The 24,696-nt window shown below is 38.9% G+C and overlaps 1 protein-coding gene across 4 annotated transcripts in view; it reads left to right on the top strand.

Moving 5' to 3' along the window:
• LOC127673900 (zinc finger protein 883-like) overlaps positions 1-16,519 on the top strand; it is a 32,620-nt gene extending 16,101 nt beyond the window's left edge. For 2 of the 4 annotated variants that reach the window (XM_052169666.1, XM_052169665.1), the window contains exons 2-5: positions 3,480-3,550; positions 11,870-11,959; positions 13,247-13,373; positions 14,315-16,519. In XM_052169666.1, coding sequence (XP_052025626.1) covers positions 11,930-11,959; positions 13,247-13,373; positions 14,315-16,182 — 2,025 coding nt within the window. In that variant the 5' untranslated portion in view covers positions 3,480-3,550; positions 11,870-11,929 and the 3' untranslated portion in view covers positions 16,183-16,519. Of the gene's footprint in view, positions 1-1,759; positions 1,972-3,479; positions 3,551-11,869; positions 11,960-13,246; positions 13,374-14,314 lie in introns of all 4 variants that reach the window. The other 2 variants (XM_052169664.1, XM_052169667.1) reach the window with 2 other exon arrangements.
• Positions 16,520-24,696: the final 8,177 nt, after the last annotated feature.

Genomic DNA, 24,696 nt, shown 5'->3' on the forward strand with positions numbered 1-24,696 from the left:
GGAGTTTCCTGCTTCTGCCTCCTGAGTGCTGGTTTCAAAGTCTTGAATGACCTTGATCAGCTGCATAGAACTTTTGTTATCATATCTTGGCAATTACCCACAATACTCTACAGCCTACTTAATAGTCATGAGTGAACAGGTATATCCTATGCTATTGACATTAAAGACTTCTAGTCCATTGAATTGGAAACACGTGTAAATAAATGAGTTTCCAGATGCATATGCCATACCAAATTTAAACAACAAAATAACAAATAATATAAACAGAAGTACAAGTAGCAATGAGACTGAAGCAGGAAAAAAAAATGCCCCACTAAAAACAATCCCAGGACCAAATTGGCAGGATTCTATCAACTGCAAAGAAGTTAACAGCAAAACTACTTAACATTTAATACTTCTTGCCACAAAAAAAAATATGTTGACTCTTAGTAGTTAGTACCTGGTATCAAGCCAGATAATGATAAAACCAAAATGAAATTACAGATTGATGTGGCTATTTAGAAAGTTTGTTATTATTAGCTAATTTACACATGCATATGTATACATACTGTATATATGTGCATATATACATATATGTGCCTCAAATGTGTAAGACACACACACACACATGTATACACACACTCAAATACTGCCCAGTCTCACCTATCTCTGTGTATTCTGGTCCTCAAATTCCAGCAATCGCGCTACTGTATTCATCTCTATTCAGACTGATATCTCTATTCATACAGTCTCACTGAAGTTGAGACTGTGGGTTTGGGGTTATGTGTTGGAGCCTTATGTGCTCAGCCGAGGACAACAGCTAAAGGCAGTGATTCTTCTAGAATCGATTCATAGGTAACGTCTGAGAGGTAAAGTGAGCCGTTCCTTTTCCTGGGCTGATTATGGTCTTCTGTGAAGTCAGTGCATGAAAGCACAGTTGCTGTTGTCCAGCAGCAAATACTGATTACAGTAGTTGTATGGAGTTTAGAGAATGGTGTGTCTTTGCTTTCCCTTACTTCCGGACCAGTTCTTCTTCTTCAGTGTTCCCAGAGCTAGAGACGGGACAGTATAACTAACATTGTTAGGGCTGGGCCCCCATACCTTAGTCATTTTCTATACAGACAGCCAAAAGTCTCTGCATTCACCCCTACATTTTCATTTCAAAGAAATTTTGTTTTATCTCAAAGCACCTTTAATCTGCGTCACAGAAGACTTAACTCCCTCTGAAATGGTGAAAACACCCTCTAGTGGTGAAAGCAGTACACAGCGGGATGGATTCAGCCCTGGGCTCTTAGCAAAGGGCTGACGACTAAATTTTGATACATCTATATCTTTTCAAAATCCAAGTTTCTGAAATAATCTGTCTCCAATTAAGAATTGTGTAGTATTTGGTTTGGGCCTGCCATTTTGCGTGTGTGTGTTGGGGGTCGGACTCTGGCCTCTGAATTTAACCTGTTATTGTTTGATGTATGTACGCCACAGTTGAAAGGTTCCGAGCCCAGGATAGGGGTCAAGATCCAGTTCTGGTCTAGGATAGCAGTGGTCATGGGGAGACTGTGCAGAGAAGGCCCAGAGCAGCCTGACATCTGGAGCGGTGTGGAAGGCGGCGTGAGAGGAGTGAGAGGGACCGGCCTCCACGGGGCGGGGAAACTGGTCTAGATAAAAGGAGTGATGAATAAAAGAAAGCCCGCGAGGAAGGCCTGGAAAACTCCATTGGACGGGGGTTTGAACCAGTGGGCTGGGTCAGAGGACTACGTAACCGGAACCTGTCTATTCATAGGCGGACCCAAGGCGGCTCCAGGGCTCACCGGAGGGAGGGGCCGGAAAACCCTCCTTTCTCTGAAGGACCTGGGGGAATCTTTGTTTGCGGGGTGGGTGGCCGACCCTGGCCGACTTCCTGCAGCCCCTGGAGCCTTGTGGGACGGTGTGGGAGAGTCTCCAGTCAGCACCACAGTGGCGGGAACCGCAGCCCGGCGATCCCGGGATCTCCAGGTGAGAGGAGAGAATAGGTAGGAACTGGACCAGGGGCACGTTCAGTTTTCTGCTCCTCATAAGGATACCGCTTTCACAATTCTGGCGAGGGGTATACCCTGAAGATAAGTGTGAGAACGTATGAAATGGGGCACATGCGGATTTTATCATTTATCTGTGGTTTCCAGAATATTCTCATAAACGCATCTCTTAGACTAATTGAATTTATGTGTTAACGATTGCAAACACGGTTCTTTTTGCTGTTATGCAAAAACTAAAATTGTTGGAATTTACATTCAGACATACTTTCTAACGCCCGTGGTCTCCCCTTTCCTATTCAAGAGAGTGGAATTTGACATGGAGACTTTAGAGTCCCAGAGAGCTTGTTAACTATCAGCCCCCCCCCCCCCCCCCCGTAATGAGTAACTGCAGATTTTGATCTTTTTTTTTTTTTTGGCCAAGCTACACAGTTATGTTTGTAAATTTTAACAATTATTACGTAAAAGTTTTACTACCACTAATTTTGCATTTGAGATGCATACACTCTGATGTAAATATAACAAATGTGTGTTCTTATGCTGACGTTTTAAAGCACACCTCAAGAGTCCAGAAAAGTACAGTATGCATGTTAAGTGTGAGGATATCAGGACACGCTGTTTACATTAGAAAACATTATACATAGAACAAAGTTAGACAGCATCTTTCCTGGTGCAGAAAACACACTCTGACAATGGACAAATGGCCAAACTTTTAATTTCAGGGTTGCTGACATACAGTGATGAGACTGTGAACTTCTCTCAGGAAGAGGGGGAAAAGCCTAGACCTCACTCATAGGGCTTGGTACTGAGACTGAGTACTGCAGAACTGCACCAGTCCTGTTTCTGTGGATGACAATAGTTTTTTGCAGGTTTCCTTGCTCCTTCTCGGGGTCCCTGGGGAAACTGCTCTGCATGTGTGTGAGCTGTGTGTGAATGAGCCTCACATCTCACAGAACAAAGTGAAAGCCTCAGAGAAAAAAACAAAGTTATCAGGAAATTTCATCTGTTCTTCATGTTTGTCCTTTTGGGATGTGTAAGGCTTGTTTCATTTTTGTTCCACGATGAAACCAGATACTCAGTCGTTTATAGTATCCGTCCAGTGACACAGATTCATAGTTCCCCTTGAGTGTTGGTTATAGTATCCATCCAGTGACACAGATTCATAGTCCCCTTGAGTGTTGGTTATAGTATCCGTCCAGTGACACAGATTCATAGTCCCCTTGAGTGTTGGTTATAGTATCCGTCCAGTGACACAGATTCATAGTCCCCTTGAGTGTTGGTTATAGTATCCGTCCAGTGACACAGATTCATAGTTCCCCTTGAGTGACGTTGAGCTATGATTAGAAGTAGGATTCAAATTATGGAAACCCAAGATGCTCCCTGAATATTTTCAGCATGTTTGTCGAACCTCTGTCCCCTTCTCTGTATTTCTGCTGAGCCAAGTACTATGTTAGAAATCCTGGTACTTACTGAAGAACCTCTCATATGCAGGGCTTGAACTTTCGAGCAGGACAAAGTGCCCTGGAAGGTGGAGAAAGAGGCAACAGTCGCAAAGGATCCAGGTATGTTGGAAGATTGACAGAGGGGAGGGAAGGAAGGAGTTCAAGTGACAGTGGATATGGGACCTGAAGTCAGTTCTGCCACATTCTGTTGTAGAAATGATTCTGGAGAATTCCACTAACAATAATAATCAGCATTATCCTTTGTAAACTTTAGAAGGTTCTCTACGTAAGAATAAATACTAGGAACAATTACAACTGATTTGATTGTGATGGTGAGTGATGCTATCCCTCCTCCATTCTTATTGCTGGTCCTGTATTCATACCAATATTAAATGGCTTTCCTTTCTATAATTTTAATGTAGTGCTTCACTAGGATACTTGATGCCTTTAGGTTTCTGCTTCAAAATTTTGGGGCTTATTGCATTTTCTTTGATCCTAATCTTTTCAAGTTAATTTCTCCATTCCATAAAATAGTGCCTGTGGGAGTCTGACAAGCATTGCTTAGTATTTCTCTGCAGTATTAACCTCCATCTTCACTGCCTTCCCCTTGCTCTCTCCTGTCACTAGTCATCATGACTGTTTGCATCGCTAGAGTTTTAATGTAACTTGAATTCACCTCTAGGCTTGATCCTTCTCTCATAATTTTTGAAGTCTATGGTTTCTCAGAAGTTTGTGCATTTTAGTATTGTTTTTTCTGTTTCTACAAAAAGCAGCTGTATGATTGTGGTATAGCTTGCTTAGAATATTTGTAGTACACAATCCTCCTCTCCATTGTCTATGTTTGAATTAGAACATTCTAGCACTGTGTCTTTTAATGTATTCTGTTTTCTATCTGCTGACGGTGTCTGTGTTTCAGATTCAGAGAAGAGAATTTTTAAAACATTGATATTTGTTAATTTTTAAATCTGGCATTTCTAGGACACGACCACACTAGCAAGTATCTCTTGAAGTTAGAGAATTCTTCCCAGGAATGTCCTACTGCTATATGGTTGATATTTGTGGATGCTGCTAGACAATGGGTTTTCTGTCTGATTTCATTGTGCCTCAAAGACTGGTGGATATTGAAGCTGCCCCACATCACTGCCTGTCTATTTTCTCCCTACAGTCCTACATTGATTGCTTCTTGTATTTGAATGCTTTTGTGAAATACATTCATATTGAATACAGTTCTATTTGTCAGTTTGTGTTCTTTTGTCATGATGTGTAGTTAGTTCTGTTCATCAACAAGTTCCCTATGTCCACATATGGACATGTTTTTACTCTCTTGTTCCTATGCAAGTTTCACTGTTACAGATCATACATGAAGGTCTGTGATTCATTTTACACTGGGAGAGAATTTGACCCAGGTTGTTATTTCTCTGTGGATACTTTTCCCAACATCATTAGTTGACAAAGCTGCCTATTATGCAACACATATGCGGTGTTTTGGTGATTCACATGGTCATTGCTGTTGGTCTGGTTCTCAATCCCTGCTGTTTCACTGGGCTGTCTGTCTACTCATCTGCCACTCCCATAGTATTTGTTGGTCTTCTGGCTATTCAGCATCATCTGGAATCAAAGCCAGGACAACTTAAGCTCTGCTCTGTACTCCCAAGGTCTCTGTGCTCTCCATGGAAATTTGTAAGAGTCTCTGTAGTGTATCTGTGAGGTATATGACGGGGACTTTGATTGTCATAGAGTTGGAGTTAATCATATCAATCTCTCATTAGTGTTGTAATTTTCATTGTATTATGTCCTGTTCCATGAGCATGGAAATCTTTCCATCTTCAAGTAGTTATTCAGTTCCTTCAACAAATTAAAGAGTTCATTTTAGAGGACTTTATTTTGCTTATTTAATCCCAGTACTTCGGAGTCAGAGGCAGGTGAGTTTCTGTAAGTTTGATGCTAGCTTGAGAGTTCCAAGACAGCCAGGCTCTTACACACAGAAATCCTGTTGGGGATGGGGATGGGGGTTAGGGGTAGGAGGTTCTTTTTAGTATTATGTGAATAGCAGTAATAACAGTACAAGGGTTTTATAATTGGATGATTGTATAAGTGATTAAAATTTTACCTCCAAATAGGCATTGGTATTCCTATCATTTACATTTCTACAGATTTTATACTGATTAATTTTTATATTTAATCATTGCATATTGAGTGTACTGTGATCATAGTTGCTCCTCACCATTATCTATCCTTTTATCACCTTCCCTACCATTCCTGGTTATCCCTATTTACTTCCTAATTATTGCCCCTTTTATTTCATGTGCCTTTTGTGCCAATCTTGGAAGAGTAGGCAGGGTGTCATTTCGTGCATAATTCTAACTGGTATGTATTATGACAGTTTAGTTTTCCATACATCACCTCCCTGTCCTCTATCTCTTACAATCTTTTCCCACTCCTTCTGTAATATTCCCTGAGATTTGGATTTTTGTTAAGTAGATTTCCTATCACAGGCTGTGTAGTCAGCGATCTCTGAAATAATGGTTTCATGCTGTAAACAAAGTTTCTCTGTCCTGGGCTGAAAGCAGCACCAGGCTATGAGTGCAAACAGAATGAGCTAAAAGCCAGTGTGAGTATTTGTACATGTTAACAAAAAGTCAAGAATGGATTCTTTCCTAGGGTCTGCCTCCTCCCAGTTATAGGCTTTTGGCCAGCTTTCCAGTGATATCCGTATGTTCCCTAATGTGGAGCCAGCCACAAATCCAACCTTAAAGTCTTCATTAACTACAAAATAGTCCTGGCACTGTTACAATGGTGTCCAGCAGGTAGGGATTTTAGTATCCAGGGTTCACTTCAGGAACCACAGCAACCTGCACAACACAATCTGGGAATATGAATGCTACCACCAAGAAGTCCAAGGTATTTGTAGACACTGTGAGTGGTCTGCTGACTTCTTAGCATCTTCTTGTAGGTATGTAAAATTCGAAGTGATGTTGTATGTGGATTATATAGATTATTAAGAGGACTGTCAGATCTGAGCTTTTTCATGGGATAAGACAAAGATTTTGAATTGCAGAATTCTTTTTCCTCCATGATGGTGTAACTTGCTTTTTGACTTCCTATATTGACCCTTGTAAGATTGTCTCTTTCTTCATCTGGCTAACAGTTGATACACTGTTGACTTGGTGTAGAAGAAATGGACACCCTTGTCTCTGTCCTGATTATAGAGGAATGATTCCAGTTGTCCTCATTGAGTGTAATGTTGGATGTACATTGTTTGTGGATTCTAATGTTTATGATGTTGAGGTATGTGTCTTTAGAGCTTTTGTATTGGATAAATGTGGTATTTTTCCAGAGGCCTTTTATGGATCTATTGACATGATCATGTTTCTTCCCTCACTGAGTATAGTTATTTGCTGTTTTACATGGATTGTTTTGTATGTATTTCTGAAACACGTGTACTCCTGGCATGAAGTCAACCTGAACTCTACTTCTGTATAGCTCAGAGAGAGAGAGTCTTTCTATCGATTTGTACCCTGACAACTTGTCTATGCTTCTTCTTTTCATGCATTTGCTTGTCCTTATTTGCGTTGGGTATCAAGGTCATCTAAAGCAGCTTTATATTATATGTTATTCCTTTAGAGAATGCAGTGTTGAATCTGTCTAGTCCTGGAATATTTTTAGAAGAAATTATTAGTGCTCAAATTCCAGTATTTGTATAAGATCTATTCTAGTTTTATAATAGAGAAGATTGTTTCTAGAAACTATCTTTTTCTTCTACATTTCCAGTTTATTTGGGATGACTTTCTACAGCACTCCATAAAGTAATACTGGGTGTCCATTGTTATGCCCCCCCCCCCTTCAGCTCTAATTCCATTGCCTAGGGATTTACTCTCTTAGTTGGAATTAGGTAAAGCGTGCTTTGTCAGAATTTTTATTTCTTGACTGAAACAAGTCTGTTACACTGACTCCTGGTGTTGTTCAGTGTGTCTTTATTATATTAATTTCTACAAAGCATTTCTAATATCTTCCTATATATTGTTTTGGATTGACTTATTCTTATGTTTATAATCCCTCAGGTACATAATTATGGACTTATGTGCTTTAAAACCAGTGCTTCTTGCTGCCAAACTTCTCAATGTGTCTTTGTTACCCCACTTCTGTGTGACTAGTTTTCATGACCTCTTTCTTACTCACCCTGACGTGGCATTTCAGCAAGTTGTCCTCAGTGCTCCATGAATTCTGTCTCACTGTTCATTGATTTATGTCTTCTCAGTAGTTAATTAAGGAACAGTAAATGAGAGGCTGGAGAGGTAGCGTTGTTCTCAAAAGGAATCTTGGTTCAGTACTCAACATGGACGAGATAACTATACAGGAAAGAACATAGAGGTGTCTCTACTAGTACCAGAGGATATGTGACAGGACAGTTGATACCTCATACCAACATTGGAAGAGTTAGGAATGATCCCTGTGTATGATAAATAATGTTGTGTTCATGGAGCTCAGAGCTGGAGACTATCCTGTGCCCATTGTGATGAGGCAATAGAAAATTTATCATATCAATGATGTAATTAGGTACATAGTAGTAACTGTCAGGAGGATCCACTCTAATGTGGACAGATTTATAATTCAGGAAGATGCCATCACCCAACATCCCATCAACAAATCTGCTATTGAAGGAAAGTAAATTGCAACAAATGCCACAGTTTTCTGGTAACCACGGGCCCAAAATCTCAAAACCTCTTGCTGACAGTAGATGTGATATAGAATGGATGTGTACTTCATTTGCATTAGTACAATAATTTGGGTTAAGGGCTCTGTGTTAATTGTGTCCTAAGTTACACCCAGCAAGCTCTTTGCAGTTGAGCTTCAAAGGTCCTGAAGGTCGTGCATATTCTCTGAGGAGAATATGCTGCATCTGGTGTATTCACTGGGAGCTTTGAGTTGGCTGCATTTCACCTTCATCTTTACACTTATGTCAGATTCCACTTAAACCACAGACTGACCTTTTACAGAGCTTCAGAAGGATTGCAGGTGACAGATAGTCTTACACAGAGGTACAAATACAAGTAATACAGCAACAGGTCCATCTTGAGAAGAGAATTAAGTTGGAAAGGTAAACTTTATCTCAGTGAACAACGTATGGTCTGCTTATGTGATGATGAGGTTGACTGTAACTATATCTGATGACAGGTATGTCATATTAAGAAGAAACATGATGTTTGCCAGATAGACTGAACCACTGCATGATGTATCTGTTCTCCAAGATAGCATAACATACATGGTGAATAATGTGATCAGAGAGTCAAATATTGATTTCAGGTATTTTCTACTATATAGAAAAGCAGACAGCAATACTCAATGATGGGAAATTTTAGAACCCCTCAAAACTTTTCTCAGGAAATGACCCATCTGGGATTGTGAGTGTTTTCATATTGGACAGGATTTTCTATATTTATGCTGAGAACACACATTCGTCCCCCTACCCTATGTCATTATGGAAGCAGTTCTTTCCCTGAGCTGTGATCTTGTGACACTGCCAATAAACACTACACTCTTGCCTTACAGATGCCATATAAAGGAACACAGTACTGAGTTGTGATACTTTCCCCTATCATGTTTTCCAGGCCCTTCCTCCTAGACATCTATCTCATTCCTGAAGGACAACTATTTGTCAGCTTCCTTTTCCAACCCAACTACTGCCATTCCATCATCAATTTTGTCTTTATTCCCCACATCCATTCAGAGCTCTTCTTCTGCTCTCAAGATGCTCTGTCTAGAGCAGTGGTTCTCAGCCTTCCTAATGCTATGGCATACAGTTCTCCATTTTTCAGTGAACCCCAACCATAAAGTTATTTTCTTGCTACTTCACAACTGTAATTTTGCTACTGTTATGAATAGTAATGTAAATATCTGATATACAGTATGTCTGCTAGGTGAACGCCCAAGAGGGCTCTATACACACAGGTTGAGAACCACTCATCTTGCCCTAGACTCACACTCACACCCATGTATATAAAAATGGGCTTAGTAAGTGGGAGAAAACCTGCAGGCATTTTCTTTCCTTGTAGGAAGTACAATTCATATAATTTATATTTCTAGTTTAATGCAAAGATCATTATTGTAATTTGTTTTGTAGCAAAATAAAATTCCACCATGTGAGTTCATTCCATTTCTTTTCTGGTGTTGGGCATCTATGATGGGTTCATTTCTTATCTTCTTTGAATAGTGTGGCAATAAACCTGTATGTCTGTCTTTGGTAGAACTTTAGGGACTGCGTACTTTTGCTGTGGTGGGTAATATAGTGGTTAAGATTTTGGGTTGTGAAAACTCCAAAATGATTTCTATGGTTTTTACTGGTTCATAGTCCCTTGAAGAATGAATAAGTTTCCCACTTTTTTATTTCCTCAACAACATTTGTTGTGTTTTTTTCCTTTTCCTCTATTTTTGGTTTGTTTGTTTTATTTTGTTTTTTGAGGCAGAGTCATAAGGTGTAGTTCTGTCTGGCTTGGAACTCACTGTTTATACCAGGCTGGTACTGAGCCAGCTGCTGTTTCCTCTGGAGAAGTAGGAGGAAATGAGACCCATTATACCTTCTCCACCTTAGCCATTATGAAGAAGGTAAAAAGGAGTATCAGTTGGTTTTGAATTTGTAATTACCTCATGGCTAAGGATGAGAAACACTTTTTTTTTTAATGGCTGGTAGTGTAGTGGTGGTGGTACATGCCTTTAATCACAATGCTCTGGAGTCAGGCAGATCTCTGAGTTCAAAGACAGCCCGGTTCACAAAGTGAGGCTGTCAAGAGAGATGGCTAAACAGTTAAGAACAGTTCTGAGCCAAACATATGCCTGAAGGTGGATAGCCAATAGAAAGTGAACTCACTGGTATCTTTGGAGGGTCCTCCATGATGAATCCAATATATATATTCTGTCTTTTTACCCTGCTGGTCCTATGTATATGTATTATGGCTTAAAGGTTAGTATTTTTATGAGATTGCTAAGTGTGATGTGCAGACTAATGGAGCTCTGTTTCTTGTGCCTTCTCTGGTCCTTTTGTTTGTTTTATCCAATTCTGAGGTGTTGGCTTTTGTGTTATCTTATTAGATTATATTTTTATTATTATTTCATGAAAGCCTCTTTGTTTTCTACTGAGAGACAGACAGTGGTGGATCTGGATAGGAGGGGGAAGTGGGGAGGAACTGGGTGGAGTAGAAGCAGAGGGAGCTGTAATCAGGATATGCTGTGGGTGTGCTATGGTTTGAATAAGAATAGTCCTTATAGGTTCATGTCTTTGAATGCTTAGCTCATTGGAAGTGGCATTATTAGGAGGTGTGGCCTTGTTGGAGGAAGTGTGTCACTGTGGGGTGGGCTTTGCGATCTCCCCAATATGTCACACAGTCTCCTACAGCCTGTGGATCAAGGTGTAGAACTCTCGCCTCCTTCTCCGGCAGCATGGCAGCCTGCACACTGCCAGGCTTCTCTCCATGATGGTAATGGACTAAACCTGTGAGCTGGAAGCTAGCTTCACATAAATGTTTCCCTTTGTAAGAGTTGCTGTGGTCATGGTGTCTTCTCACAGCAATAAAAGGCCCTAAGTAAGACAATGGGAGGAAAAAACTATTTTCAATAAAAGACAAAAACAAGACAAAAAAACATGGTATGATCCCCATAAACTCATGTTTGAATGCCTGGCCCATGGAGAGTGACACTTTTAGGAGGTGTAATCTTATGGAATAGGTGTGGCCTCGTTGGAGGAGAAGTGTCAATGAGGCACAAATTAAAACAAAACAAAACAAAAGCACTTGTTGCTCTTACAAAGGGCCTGGATGTGTTTCCAAAAATCTACCTGGTAACTCATAGCTGTCCGTGATTCTAGTTCTGATGGATCCAATATACTCTGGTCTCTGTGGGCACCAACACGTGCATGGCACACACATATCCAAGGCAAACAAACATTCATATACATAAGATGGGAATACTGTAAAAGTGAATGCATACACACATTGACTTTTTTGTGCTTTTTCTGTTAATGACTGCCCTTTTAAACAAATATTTATTAACTTTATTTTATAAAGTTATAAAGATATAGGTGGTTACTCCCTAGCTCTCCTCTATTCATCTGTTCCTCATGTGAAATACTTATTTCTTACATTCTCATGGATAATTTCTTTTTGACTGATCTATTTATTATCTGCAATGACTTAAGTAGAATAGCATGCGTTAATTCATGAATATCTTCAAATGCACTTCTCTGTCAATTTTAAAACATAATTTTGACTGCAATAATATGGTTGACAGTTACTTTTGGGTATTTAAATATATTTTCTATTTTCTCCTTGCTTTAGAATTATTCTGGTATTATTTTGATATTTGGGGTTTTTATGTGGTTTGACATTGTTTTTTAAGAAAGATTAGTATTAATTTTTTATTTTATAATTTTGATACCTGATGTGAAAGGGCTAGAAGGAGTCCAGCCATTGTTCTTGAAACAGAAACTGAGCAGATCAACAGGAAGAAATGGCTGCTTCTCCAGTAAGTACATCCCAGGTTCGTGTCATGTTGACCACTACTGCTGCTGCTGCTGCTGCTGCTGCTGCTACTACTACTACTACTACTACTACTACTACTTCTCCTCTTCCTCCTCCTTTTCCTCCTCCTCCTTCATTTTAATGAGAATTGTTATATATTAAAACTTTAGACACCTTTATTTCTGTTTCTGATAATGTCATCTGAATTGTTTGTTTCCCATGAATTCTTTTTTCTTCGAGCACTCAAGATTAACATTTTAAATACATGTCTACTATGTATCACAGCCTTTTTTGAATTCAACCCTCTCCAGTCAGACTCTTTGTGTGCAGGTACCTCCTCAAAATGAAAATAAGACCTACGTTTCCATTGTGGTCAAATAAATATGTTGTTCAGTTGCTACAGAGGATGGATTTGGGTACTTATAGATTAGTTATCAAGGCCTCGAGTACCATGTAATTCCGTACTTAGGTTTACTTGAACTACATTCATGAAAATGTACATTCAAACACTTTGAATTCATTGCTAGAATCCCTAATAAGTTTTGGAAAAGGATTCAAAGACATCTTATTTTGATCCGCAATTGGATTATAATGCTAAATACTGGAACTCCCTAGATAGTGATGAAGATGGCAGCAATATGCGCCTTGACCATGCCATGAAATTGCTGCTTCTATGAGTAGATGCAGATTGTAGTCCATTGGTTTCTTTCTTTGAGACTTGATATCAGCGTCAAAGTGATGATGTGTCAAACAGTGATGACGATGTGTCTGTGATTCTTGACACTTGGCATCTATTCATCTCAGGAGAGTTCCTGCTCTGCCTCCTAGGTGGTGGGATTAAAAGTATGCACCACCAATGTATTGCCCAGATTTACATTTTTTTCTTTAAAAATGTTTTAATTTTTTTCTACAGAACAGAATGTTTCAAATTCTGAGGAAACTGCTCTATAGCACATAAAATTAAAATATGCAGTTAAATTTTATTTTTATTTTATATGTATGGGTGATTTTGCCTACATAAGTCTGTGTACTACCTGCATGCCTGTTGTCCTCAGTCGTCAGATGAGGGCAGTGCATCATGGGATACTGGAGCTACAGGTGGATGTTAGATGCCATCTAAGTCATGGAAATGAAACCAAGGACATCTGGAAGAACAAACAGTACTTTTGACTGCTAAGCTACATTTACATCCCTTCCAAAAATCATCTGAAAGAATAATTTTCCTATCTCATTTGTATCACAAAAATGTTCTCAAATTTGTATGACACTTTCTGACCATGGTAAAACTCTTAAATTTCTATTACAGGGTCTGTTGACATATGGGGATGTGGCTTTGGACTTCTCCCAGGAGGAGTGGGAGTACCTGGACTCTGCTCAGAGGGCTTTGTACATCGATGTGATGTTGGAGAATTACATCAATCTGGTCTCTGTAGGTGAGAACATTTTGCTTACAGAATTCCATCTTTTGTATTTACCTGGCATATAATGTATAAATTCTCTGATAATGTCTACAAATTACAGGGAATTAGAAAAATTCTTGTAACAAAAAAAATGAACTTTTTCATGTAATTTCCTTTTCGTTTCCCTAAGTCATCAGATAAATCAAAAATTGCTCTTAACTACTAACCCATCTTTTCAGTTCTCTTACCAAGTTGATTTTTCTTTCCTCTTTTCTTCCTTTCTTCTTTCCTTCTTTCCTTCTTTTCTTCCTTCCTTCCTTCCTTCTTTACTTCCTTCCTCCCTTCCTTTCTTTGTTGTTTTGGTTTTTTTGTTTTCCCAAGACAGAGTTTCTCTGTGAAGCCTTGGCTGTCCTAGAACTCACTTTGTAGACCAGACAGATCTTGAACTCAAAGAGATCACCTGCCTCTGCCTTCTGGTGCTGGAATTAAAGGTATACCATCATGAACTGTTTGCTCCTACTCACCCAAGTTTTTATTTAAGCATACCTTTATGCAAAGGTATGCATTGCAATATACTTAGTAAGTTGAATATTTTCATTTTAGTATTGCATTAAACTATTCTTCAATGATTTCTGGGGGAAAAGGAGATTTACAAACAGAAAAATATTTTAAATATAATCCTTCATATAGCTCTCTTTCCAAAGTTATTTATTGTTTTCATCATCTAATTCTCCCACCTTCTGCAAGTAGTACAGTTTAGATGAGAATAAGAATTCTGTTATCAATCCCCACAGTGTAATGGAGATCAAAATGAAGGTTCTGAACATCCATACAACAATGGTGAAAATAAAAAGGCCACTATTGAGAGCTGTGTTGTAAATAATTATCACTTGTTTTAGAAAACTGAAGCTGACTCAGCTATTGATTCTGTTACAAGTCAATCCCTATTATTCCTAATTGTGCTCATTTTCCAGAGAAGCATCACATGTGTGGTAAATATGAGAAGGTCTTGGATCAGCACTCAGAGCATATAGTCCATCAACATGTGACTATACAAGAGAAGTCTTACAAATATAAGGAGCTTGGCAAAATGGTTCATGAATCCTCTCCATGTACACCTTATAACACAAGTAGTACTGCAGAAAATTGCGACAAGTACTGCTACCAGGATGCTTCCATTGAATCATCAAACCTAAACAGATATAAAAGTGTGCATACTGGAGAAGAACTTTTCAAATATGAAGAGTGTGGCAAATGTTTATGTCCGAACATTAGTCCAAATCAAAGTATTCACTCTATAAGGATGGAGCACAAGTATACAGAAGGTGATAATCTTTGGGGCTCTACACACAGACTTGTACAGCAAAGAACGCATAGTGGAGAGAAAGCGCACAATTGTGGGAAATGCTTTAGGAGTTGCTCAAGTCTCAGTCCACATCAGAGACTTCACACTGGAGAGAAACCATGGAAGTGTAAAGAATGTGGTAAGTGCTTTAAGTGGTTATCTCACCTTAAAACCCATTGCAGAATCCATACTGGAGAGAAACCTTACAAATGTAATGAATGTGATAAAGGTTTTTCCCGGTTATCTAGACTTAAAAGCCATTATAGAACCCATACTGGAGAGAAACCTTACAAATGCGAGGAATGTGGTAAGTGCTTTTCTCGGTTGTCAAGACTTAAAAGCCATTATAGAATCCATACAGGAGAGAAACCTTACAAGTGTAAGGAATGTGGCAAATCTTTTACCCATTGCACAGGTCTTAGTACACATCAGAAAATTCATACTGGAGAGAAACCTCACAAATGCAAAGACTGTGGTAAATCCTTTTATCTGTTGTCAACACTTAAAGAACATCTCAGAGTCCACACTAGAGAGAAACCTTACAAATGCAAAGAATGTGGTAAGTTCTTCCATTGGTTGTCAGGCCTTAAAAGTCACTACAGAATCCATACTGGAGAGACACCTTACAAATGTAAGGAATGTGACAAGTCATTTTCTCGGTTATCAAGACTTAAAAACCATTATAGAATCCATACTGGAGAGAAATCCAAATGTTTAGAATGTGACAAATACTTTACCCAATGCACAGCTCTTAAAAGGCATCAGAAAATTCATACTGATGAAAAACCCTACAAATGTGAAAAGTGCAGCAAATGTTTTTATGTGTTGTCTCACCTAAAAAGCCATTGCAGAACCCACACTGGAGAGAAACCTTACAAATGCGAGGAATGTGGTAAGTGCTTTTCTCAGTTATCAAAACTTAAAAACCATTATAGAATCCATACAGGAGAGAAACCTTACAAGTGTAAGGAATGCGATAAATCCTTTACTCACTGCACAGCTCTTAGTACACATCAGAAAATTCATACTGGAGAGAAACCCCACTCGTGCAAAGACTGTGGTAAATCCTTTTATCTGCTGTCAAGACTTAAAGAACATTATAGAGTCCACACTGGAGAGAAACCATACAATTGCAAGGAATGTGGTAAGTTCTTCCATTGGTTGTCAAACCTTAAAAGACATTCCAGAATTCACACTGGAGAGAAACCTTACAAATGTGAAGAGTGTGACAAATCATTTACTCACTGCTCCAGTCTTAAAGCTCATCAGAAAATTCATGCTGGGGTGAAACCCTACAAATGTGAAGAGTGTGGCAAGTCCTTTTATTGGTTGTCAAACCTTAAAACCCATTCCAGAATCCACACTGGAGAAAAACCTTACAAATGTGGCGAATGTGAGAAATCCTTTACCCAGCGCTCTCTTCTTACAAAGCACATCAGGATCCATACTGGGGAAAACCATGAACATAGGAAGTGTGTGAGAGCTTCTGATGAATGATTGATTCATAGAAAATACCAAGAGTTTATACTAATTCATGAGGACAAAATGTAGTCAGAAAATTCAAACCAGAAATAAACCACAAGAATGTTCACTGTTGTGAAATTCTCATGTCTTGTGTATTAAAAATTCTATGCTAGAAAACCCATGAAATACATTGATTTTTTTTCAAAGCCTTTACCTAGTGTTAAAATTGTAGATACATCTGAAAATTCATCCTGAAGGAAAACCCAAGAAACTCCTTAAATAATGACTCCTCTTTTTCTTACCTTCAATATAATCATTCAGGAGTCAAACTATACAGATAACATGAGTATTAGAAATGTGAAAGAGATAACTTGTGGATGTGATGCATGTACATGCATAGCCAGGAGAATCCCAAAGAATGTTCAGGAAAATTGTTTTTCAGTACTCAAGAAAATTGGAAAAGTAAAGTCCAACTGAAAGCACAGTAATTCATATAGAAACACCAAGACACAGACATTAGACAAACAAGTGTATTGCAAAGAAGGAAACCAATACATACGGAAATTTGTTATGTACTTGAGTGGAGGAGGATATTTCTACTTGAGTAAATATATAATTCATATTAGCATTTGGGTAATGCTAGTATTGGAACTTGATGAAATGTTAACACAGTTTGTTGTTTTTTTATATATTTGGATACATCCATGCTATCTTGCTTACAGATGATTTTATGATAGTGTTTCAATTGTTGCTGCTTCAGAGCTGATGAATCTGACTCAGGAGTGAGGAAGTTAGGTAACTATTGACTGGCTGCTAACCATCTGGTGACTCCAGCCATCTAGACAGACTCATGATGGCAAATTCAGATTCTCCCTGGGTCAAATCATGCAGATGCTGCACAGACCAAGGCCCCTTTGCTTGATGACCGTGTGAGAACTACACTAGTTAATGACAGTATTCCAGTCACAGAGAGAATTCTGTCACTGTGTGCCTGTAATGACAGTTTTTTTTTTTTTAAACTACTTATGCCTGATTGTTTTCTTCATTGGTTCACTATGTAAAACACAGCCTTTGCAACCTGAGCAGAATCCTGTCTTGGAATCCTTTTGGTTTCTTCGCCTTTATTTGTAACACGTGGTGGTTGAAGTGCCCTACTCTGCTGGAGTTCAGTTGTCTTTGTGTGGACAGGATTCTGAGATCATGGCAGCTTTCAGGCAATGAAGCTTGCTGCCTGCTTTTACAAATCTGCTCTCTGTTAAAAAGGTGTCATTATTATCACGTGGTCCATGAAGAATTAGTAGTCTAAGCAAGCTTCGATGCTGTAACACAAATGGAAATGAGCTTTATTTTGCAGAAGGAGGAACACGTGTGAGGTAAGTATGCTGAATAAAAGGAAGAGAAAGGGGCTATCCAAGCCTTCAGTAGGCAGGGACAAGGGTATCTCAATAACATATTTTAGAAATATCTGGAAAAAATGATAAATCCATAGAACTGCAAATTTCTATCTGGATATCCAAAATGAAATTTATGTGGAAAAAATAGAGATATCAGAGGAAAGTAAAATCTAATATTTGAAAATATATAGTTGTATTGGACAATGTACACCATGAAACTTGGCTTTTTTTTAAAAGTGGTCAATAATAACTGTAGTTTTCCATATGTTAGTAAAGTAACATTCCTCCTATTGTTATCTATACTTTTCGTAAAACCACATGTATTTTTGAAATGTTCTACAACTCTATGTAAAGTGATTTTTTAATAAATAAAATATCTCTGTTTAATGATCTTACGTGGAAATTCAATGAGTAAATGTGATCTAGCCTCCAAAGTGACGCTCTCACTTTATACTAACATATGAGAAATGCAGCGTAATTCTCAAGGCTTGATCAAGCACTAGAATGCTTTCATTCAAAATCTTCCCCCAGTATGTAAACCTTATATGATTTACATAATCTTGTCAAAGCTTATATTTCATGTCTGCGGCATTATAATGAATGTAACAGAAATTACCTGGCAGTGAAATTGGAATTCTTACTCACTGTTATGGAAGTTTTAATTACAAAACTCCAAGCAGTACTTTACTTTGTATCTAACACTCGTCTGCCCCACCTGAACACAGGGATTTGGCTTTTCCTTTAAATAAATTTGTAGGTGTTGGGACTGGAGAGATGCTGCATGGTTAAGAGCACTGGCTGTTCTTCTAGAGGACCTAGGTTCAATTCCCACCACCCACATGGCAGCTCACAACTCTGTTCGAGGGGATCCAACACCCTCATACAGACAGACAGACATAGGCATAACACAGAGACACATAAAATAAATAAATGTAAAAAAAAGTCCAAATACACTAGAATTGTTTTAGAATTTCATATATGTGTGCCATGAATTTTGATAGACTGACCCCTGAATGCCTTCGCTCCATTGTTCCCAACTTTACCCCACCCTCATTCTATTGCTTCACATCTTCATGTGCTCTTTATTAGAGAGAAAAAAAAAGGCCTGATTTCACTTATTGCCAACTGAATATACATGAGTGTAAAACTGATCTGCTAGACCATGGACAGCCTTTCAGGGGCCATCTCTGAAAAAAACTAATTCCTCATCCAATCAAATACACAACAAATTCTCTTACTCATTTGATTTCTTTTCTGAAACACATTTGTTGTGTCTTAATGTTTCTATATGAATCACTGTGCTTTTCAGTTAAAATAAATACTCTCCAACTTTCTTGAGCACTGAAAAGTAATTTTCCTGCACACTCTGGAATTTCCTGGCTTCATATACATGTGCCGCACCCATATTTTATCTCTTCAGTGTTTCTCATACTCTTGCTTTTTGTAGGGTTTGACTCCAGCTACTGGTGTGAGGAACCCCTCCTCCTAGCCATGCTGGCATTTGAGTTGCACAGAACTTGTCAGGCTGTCACTGGTGCTGTTGACTTAGGTGTTCAATAACAGTGCCATGTGAGAAATGAGGAAAACAGATCAGCCATGCGCGTGCTCTACTTTCTTAGAAACATAAGAGACCCTCTGGCTGAACACAAAGTTTGTCTAACTTACCTTTTATCTAGTATAGCTAGATCACGGCCACATTGGTTAAGAGTAATCCACAGATGACAGAGACCGATCTCTTCTACCCATCCGTTCAACTGCTTGGAGCTTGTGGTTCTCCTATGAGTGGAAATGGCAAAGATGCAGAAGACCATAGCCAGACAGAGACGTGTTTCTAGGCCAAGATAACTTCCAAAATTTTAAGGTAGAAGTCATAATATTGGGACGTGGTGAGAAACACAAATGCAAATGTGGTTAACTCATCATACCCCTAGCTTGACCTCTTAACATTAGTAGCCTGAGATTTATGATATTATTAATGAGTTTGCCATAATAATTAGGCTTATTCTTAGCACTCTTTATGGCTAAACATGCCAGTGTTCGTGTGTGTGTGTGTGTGTGCCTGTGTGTGTGTGCCTGTTTGTTAATATTTGCTTTTGTCGTGATTAAAGGTTCTGAGGTGAGCAGTAACCATGTGTTCTTTTTGAAAGTCCATGTAATTAATGAAAAGAATTGTGGAGTGTTCTACCCCATCTGCAGTCAAAGAGAACTGGATACTCAGAAGTCTCTGCTGAATAGAGGAAGGTGCACTGTCAGTTGGCGAATCAGTGCTAGATAATGCAGATTCCCTCCATCATGAGAATGAGGTTTCTGGGTCTGAAGAGATGGCTTATTGGCTAAAAACACTATTATTCTTCCAGAGGAACAGAGTTTGAGTCCCAGCATTCTCTTGGTGGCTTACAACTGAAGTTCCAGGGTATCTGACAACTTCTGAGTCTTGGGCTACCAGGCAAGAACATTGTACACATACAGACATGCTGGCAAAACACTCATGTGTCTATGACATTAATGATGAGAGACAAAAGTGTTACTTGTTGTGAAGGTGTTACGTAGAAGCAGGATAGTTTTCATAGCTTAGCTTGCTGCTAATACCTGGACAGACAGGAAATCATGCTCGTGGCATGGTTCCCAATCAAGACATCGGGGACTGATGACATGACTGCATGGTGTGGCACTTTGCTGCTCCAAAGAACAGGGTCTTCAACCTGTTGACTTCATAATATTGTTGTTACATACACTGGGCTAGTCCCACTTATCAAACCATGAACCACCAAGCATAGGAAGACAAAGGTGCTTGTACATTTGGCATCCTTTCTACTCAACCTGTGACCACCCAGAGCCATGGGGCTGTTAGTGATGTCCTTAAAACAACCAAGAATCAGGTACTGATGAACATAGCTCTACATATCCTGTTAATGGGTAAAACAAGTTACTATCAATTATTAGCAATTACATTTGGGAGACATGCAGCCAGTATAAATTAAAATGTATTATAGGACTAATATCAATTACTAATTGTTACTGGGTTTGGGGGGAGGTTGTTTTTTGTTGTTTTGTTTTGAGACAGGGTCTGACTGTGTAGCTCTAGTTGTTTTAGAACTCATAGAGATTGAGCACCACCATACTTGGCTAAATTAATTTTTAATCAATAAGAATGTATTTACAGAACACTGTGATTTTTTCTATATACTAAACTATTAAAATGTGTTTTATGAGAATGCCTTCCCTGAATGTAATGGTTTGAGTAAAATGGCCCCAATAGGTTCCAGTATTTGAATGCACAAGCATCACGGAGTTGCAATACTGGAGAAGGATTAGTAAGTGTGGCATGCAGGGACAGGGAGCTTCTGGGTGGGACAGTTTCTCAGCCAAGGGTTGTTGCTGACAGGATAACCTGTAGTGGAAATAAAAGGTTCAACAAGGAGAGGGAAGGAGTCAGGCAGTGGTCAAGGGAATTTATCAGCTCTGACTCACGAGTAATCGAGCTATTTTCCAGCTCTGAGTGACTAGCAACGAGGTGCTTCTTTATTTACTCGGGTTTCACAGAACAACGACAGACTACTGATTATCAAACTGGTACAGGTTATGTGTTGATGTTTTATTGTATGTCTAAGGTTACACGTTCAGTTATGATTAGAAAATACAAACAGAACAGATTTTATTCTTGTTATCAGCCCTGTAACTCAAATTTAAAGAATTCAAAGAGTCTCCTCCAAAGCGAACACATTTATTTTAGATCCTGCATTTAGGCTATCAATCTTTGCTGTTTTAAATCACTCCAGACAAACAGAAAATATCTGAACTGGCTGTGCCACGTGGCTTTGTTGGAGGAGGTATGTCACTGGACCTGTGAGTTTTCAAAGGCCCACACCAGGACCAGTGTCTGTCTTGTCTTTCTCTATGTCTCTGTCTTCATGTCTGTCTACCTCCTCCACCTACCTTTCTCTTGATCTGTGGATCAGGATATAGCTCTCAGCATGTTCCCTGCTGAGATGATATATTCTAATATATCTAATATACTATATGTACTAATATACTACATACAGTATATATTATGCCTGTGTGCCTGCTGCACATAAGATTCTGAAGAGAACATCAGAGCCTCTGAACTGGAGCTATAGGTGATTGTGAGTGGTAGGAATCAAAGCCCAATCCTTTGAAAAGCAGCAAGTGCTCTGAAGCATAGAGGCGTCTCTCCAGGCTCTCTAGACACATTTTTAAAATCATTAATTCAGTTAGCACAACTGACACCTCAGAAAACTGGCATGATTTAAACTTTATAAACCAGAAAAAAATGAGATTCTTTATATACTGAAAAATATTAAGCGGGTTGGTAGTGGCATGCACCTTTAATCCAAGCAAGCAAGAGGCAGGGGCACATGAGTCTCTTGAGGACAGCCTGGCCTGCATGGTGAGTACCAGAACAGCCAAGGCTACACAGATGAACCTTATCTTGAAAAAGAAAAAAAAAACAATAAATGAATGAATGAATAAATAGATACTGTTTAAACTTAACTACTAAAATATATGTGACTCTCTCTTGTATGCTATATGCCCATAGGATGTCAGGAATGAAAGAGTTTTAACCAAAAGCAACTCAAAATTTCACAAGGACCTTGTTTATATTAAAATATGCTACTTCATACAGCAGGGTCAAAGATGTTTCTGTTCTTAAAATTTAGATATACTGTTTCTGTACATTTTTTTAAATTTTTTTATTCGATATAATTTATTTACATTTCAAATGATTTCCCCTTTTCTAGCCCCCCACTCCCCGAAAGTCCCGTAAGCCCCCTTCTCTTCCCCTGTCCTCCCTCCCACCCCTTCCCACTTCCCCGTTCTGGTTTTGCTGAATACTGCTTCACTGAGTCTTTCCAGAACCAGGGGCCACTCCTCCTTTCTTCTTGTACCTCATTTGATGTGTGGATTATGTTTTGGGTATTCCAGTTTTCTAGGTTAATATCCACTTATTAGTGAGTGCATACCATGATTCACCTTTTGAGTCTGGGTTACCTCACTTAGTATGATGTTCTCTAGCTCCATCCATTTGCCTAAGAATTTCATGAATTCATTGTTTCTAATGGCTGAATAGTACTCCATTGTGTAGATATACCACATTTTTTTGCATCCACTCTTCTGTTGAGGGATACCTGGGTTCTTTCCAGCATCTGGCAATTATAAATAGGGCTGCTATGAACATAGTGGAACATGCATCCTTATTACATGGTGGGGAATCCTCTGGGTATATGCCCAGGAGTGGTATAGCAGGATCTTCTGGAAGTGAGGTGCCCATTTTTCGGAGGAACCGCCAGACTGATTTCCAGAGTGGTTGTACCAATTTGCAACCCCACCGTTTCTGTACATTTTTATGTAGTCCTCCTTGGTGTTTATCATTCACTTTTCTGTCTCAGCTCATGCCTCAGGAATTACGCCTCTTTCTAAATCCTGGCATTATCCAGTATTAGGTTCAAAAACATGAAGCGACTTACCCACAAGATCACTTCCCCACAGTCTTTGCACCTCTCTTACAGATTCTACTCACTGTAGTGAAATATAAGCATGCACTTGACTGTCCTGCTGCAGACAGTGAGCTCAGGGAACTTGTACTGACAGGCACTGTGAGAGCATAGAGGACAAGTCCCTAGTTATGACTCTGAGATTTTACAATGTCACCTTCTTCCAGAGCTATAATTGTCTGAGATGGCAATTTGGTCATCTGAGAAACAATCCTTGTTATCACCAAAAATCTCTTTTATAGATATAATGTCCACAGAAGCTGATAATTGTGGAGTCTGTTCCTCTCTGCATGTGAGTACAGGGGTGTGCCTTGACAATATTAGAGCCTCTATGTAATTTGTCCATGAATAAATGGTGAAAATGTAAGAATCCTCGCATTTCATAGTAACACTTAAGGTAGATTCTTAAGTAAAGTGTGGTGCACAGGGCAATATTCATCTCACCTTCCTGCAGAAGGATATAATGTGAATTTTAGAGCACAGAGTAGTGTTCCTTACAGGTGATCAAGAGTATTGATGGGGATGAGGAAAAGATGGTTAATAGATAAAGTTGTACAATTCAATGGAATGAATACCTTCTAATAGTCTCAGGATACCTAAATATAGTCTACCCATCAATAATGAATACAATTTAAGATTCATGTATGTCCTCAGCCCATATGGCAGACTGGTGCTCTAACTTCCAAAAACACACTATTTCTTTTTCTTCTTCTTTTCTTTTGTCTTGTTTTGTTTTGTTTTGTTTTTTTGAGACAGGGCTTCTCTGTGTAGCCCTGACTGTCCTGGAACTCACTCTGTAGACCAGGCTGGTCTCGAACTCAGAAATCCGCCTGTGTCTGCCTCCCAAGTGCTGGGATTAAAGGCGTGCACCACCACTGCTCGGTGACACTTTTTCTTTTATAACAGTTTTGAGTTGTTCTCCCAGCAGTGTCAACAGTAATGCATACAGTGTACTATGAAACTGTTGGCGCCTTACTAAGATTCATTTGGGCTTTACCTGCGGAATCTTTCTTCCTTACCTTCCCACCTCTCACATCCTATTTGTTATATACAATATTTCAATACTATTCCCAGAGGGAAAACATAATCTGGTTATCATCCATACACAAACACATAATTATATGTAGGCAAGTATATATAAAACATGATATTACAGCATGAATGACCAATTAAAAATAAATTACTTTCTAAGCATTTTTCAAAACATATACAAATGCCTACCAGATAAATAAGGTTCCACATATATAATGATTAGAAAGATGGAATGAACTGTATGGGACAGTACAGTATGAAGTAACAATGGCTATACTCTTTTTTTCTTTTTTTCTACCTTTATTTTTTCTTTTTTTATTATTTTCTATATTCTTTGTTTACATTCCAAATGATTTTCCCTTTCACAGTTCCCCCCTCCCCATAAGCCCTCTTCCCTCCACCCGTTCCCCAATCAACCCCCTCCCACTTCTCCGTCCTGGAAATCCCCTACAATGCTGCATCAAGAAATGGCTATAATCTTAAAGGCAAACATCACTAGGGCTGACGATCATGTTGGACAATACAGCCTGAAAGTGTCCTATCAGTGGATATGAGTACAGGACAACATTATGAAGAGCTAGTGAGGAGTTTCATTAACCCTATGAGGA

The sequence above is a fragment of the Apodemus sylvaticus genome, chromosome 23 (genome assembly GCF_947179515.1).
Source record: "Apodemus sylvaticus chromosome 23, mApoSyl1.1, whole genome shotgun sequence".
NCBI lineage: Eukaryota > Metazoa > Chordata > Mammalia > Rodentia > Muridae > Apodemus > Apodemus sylvaticus.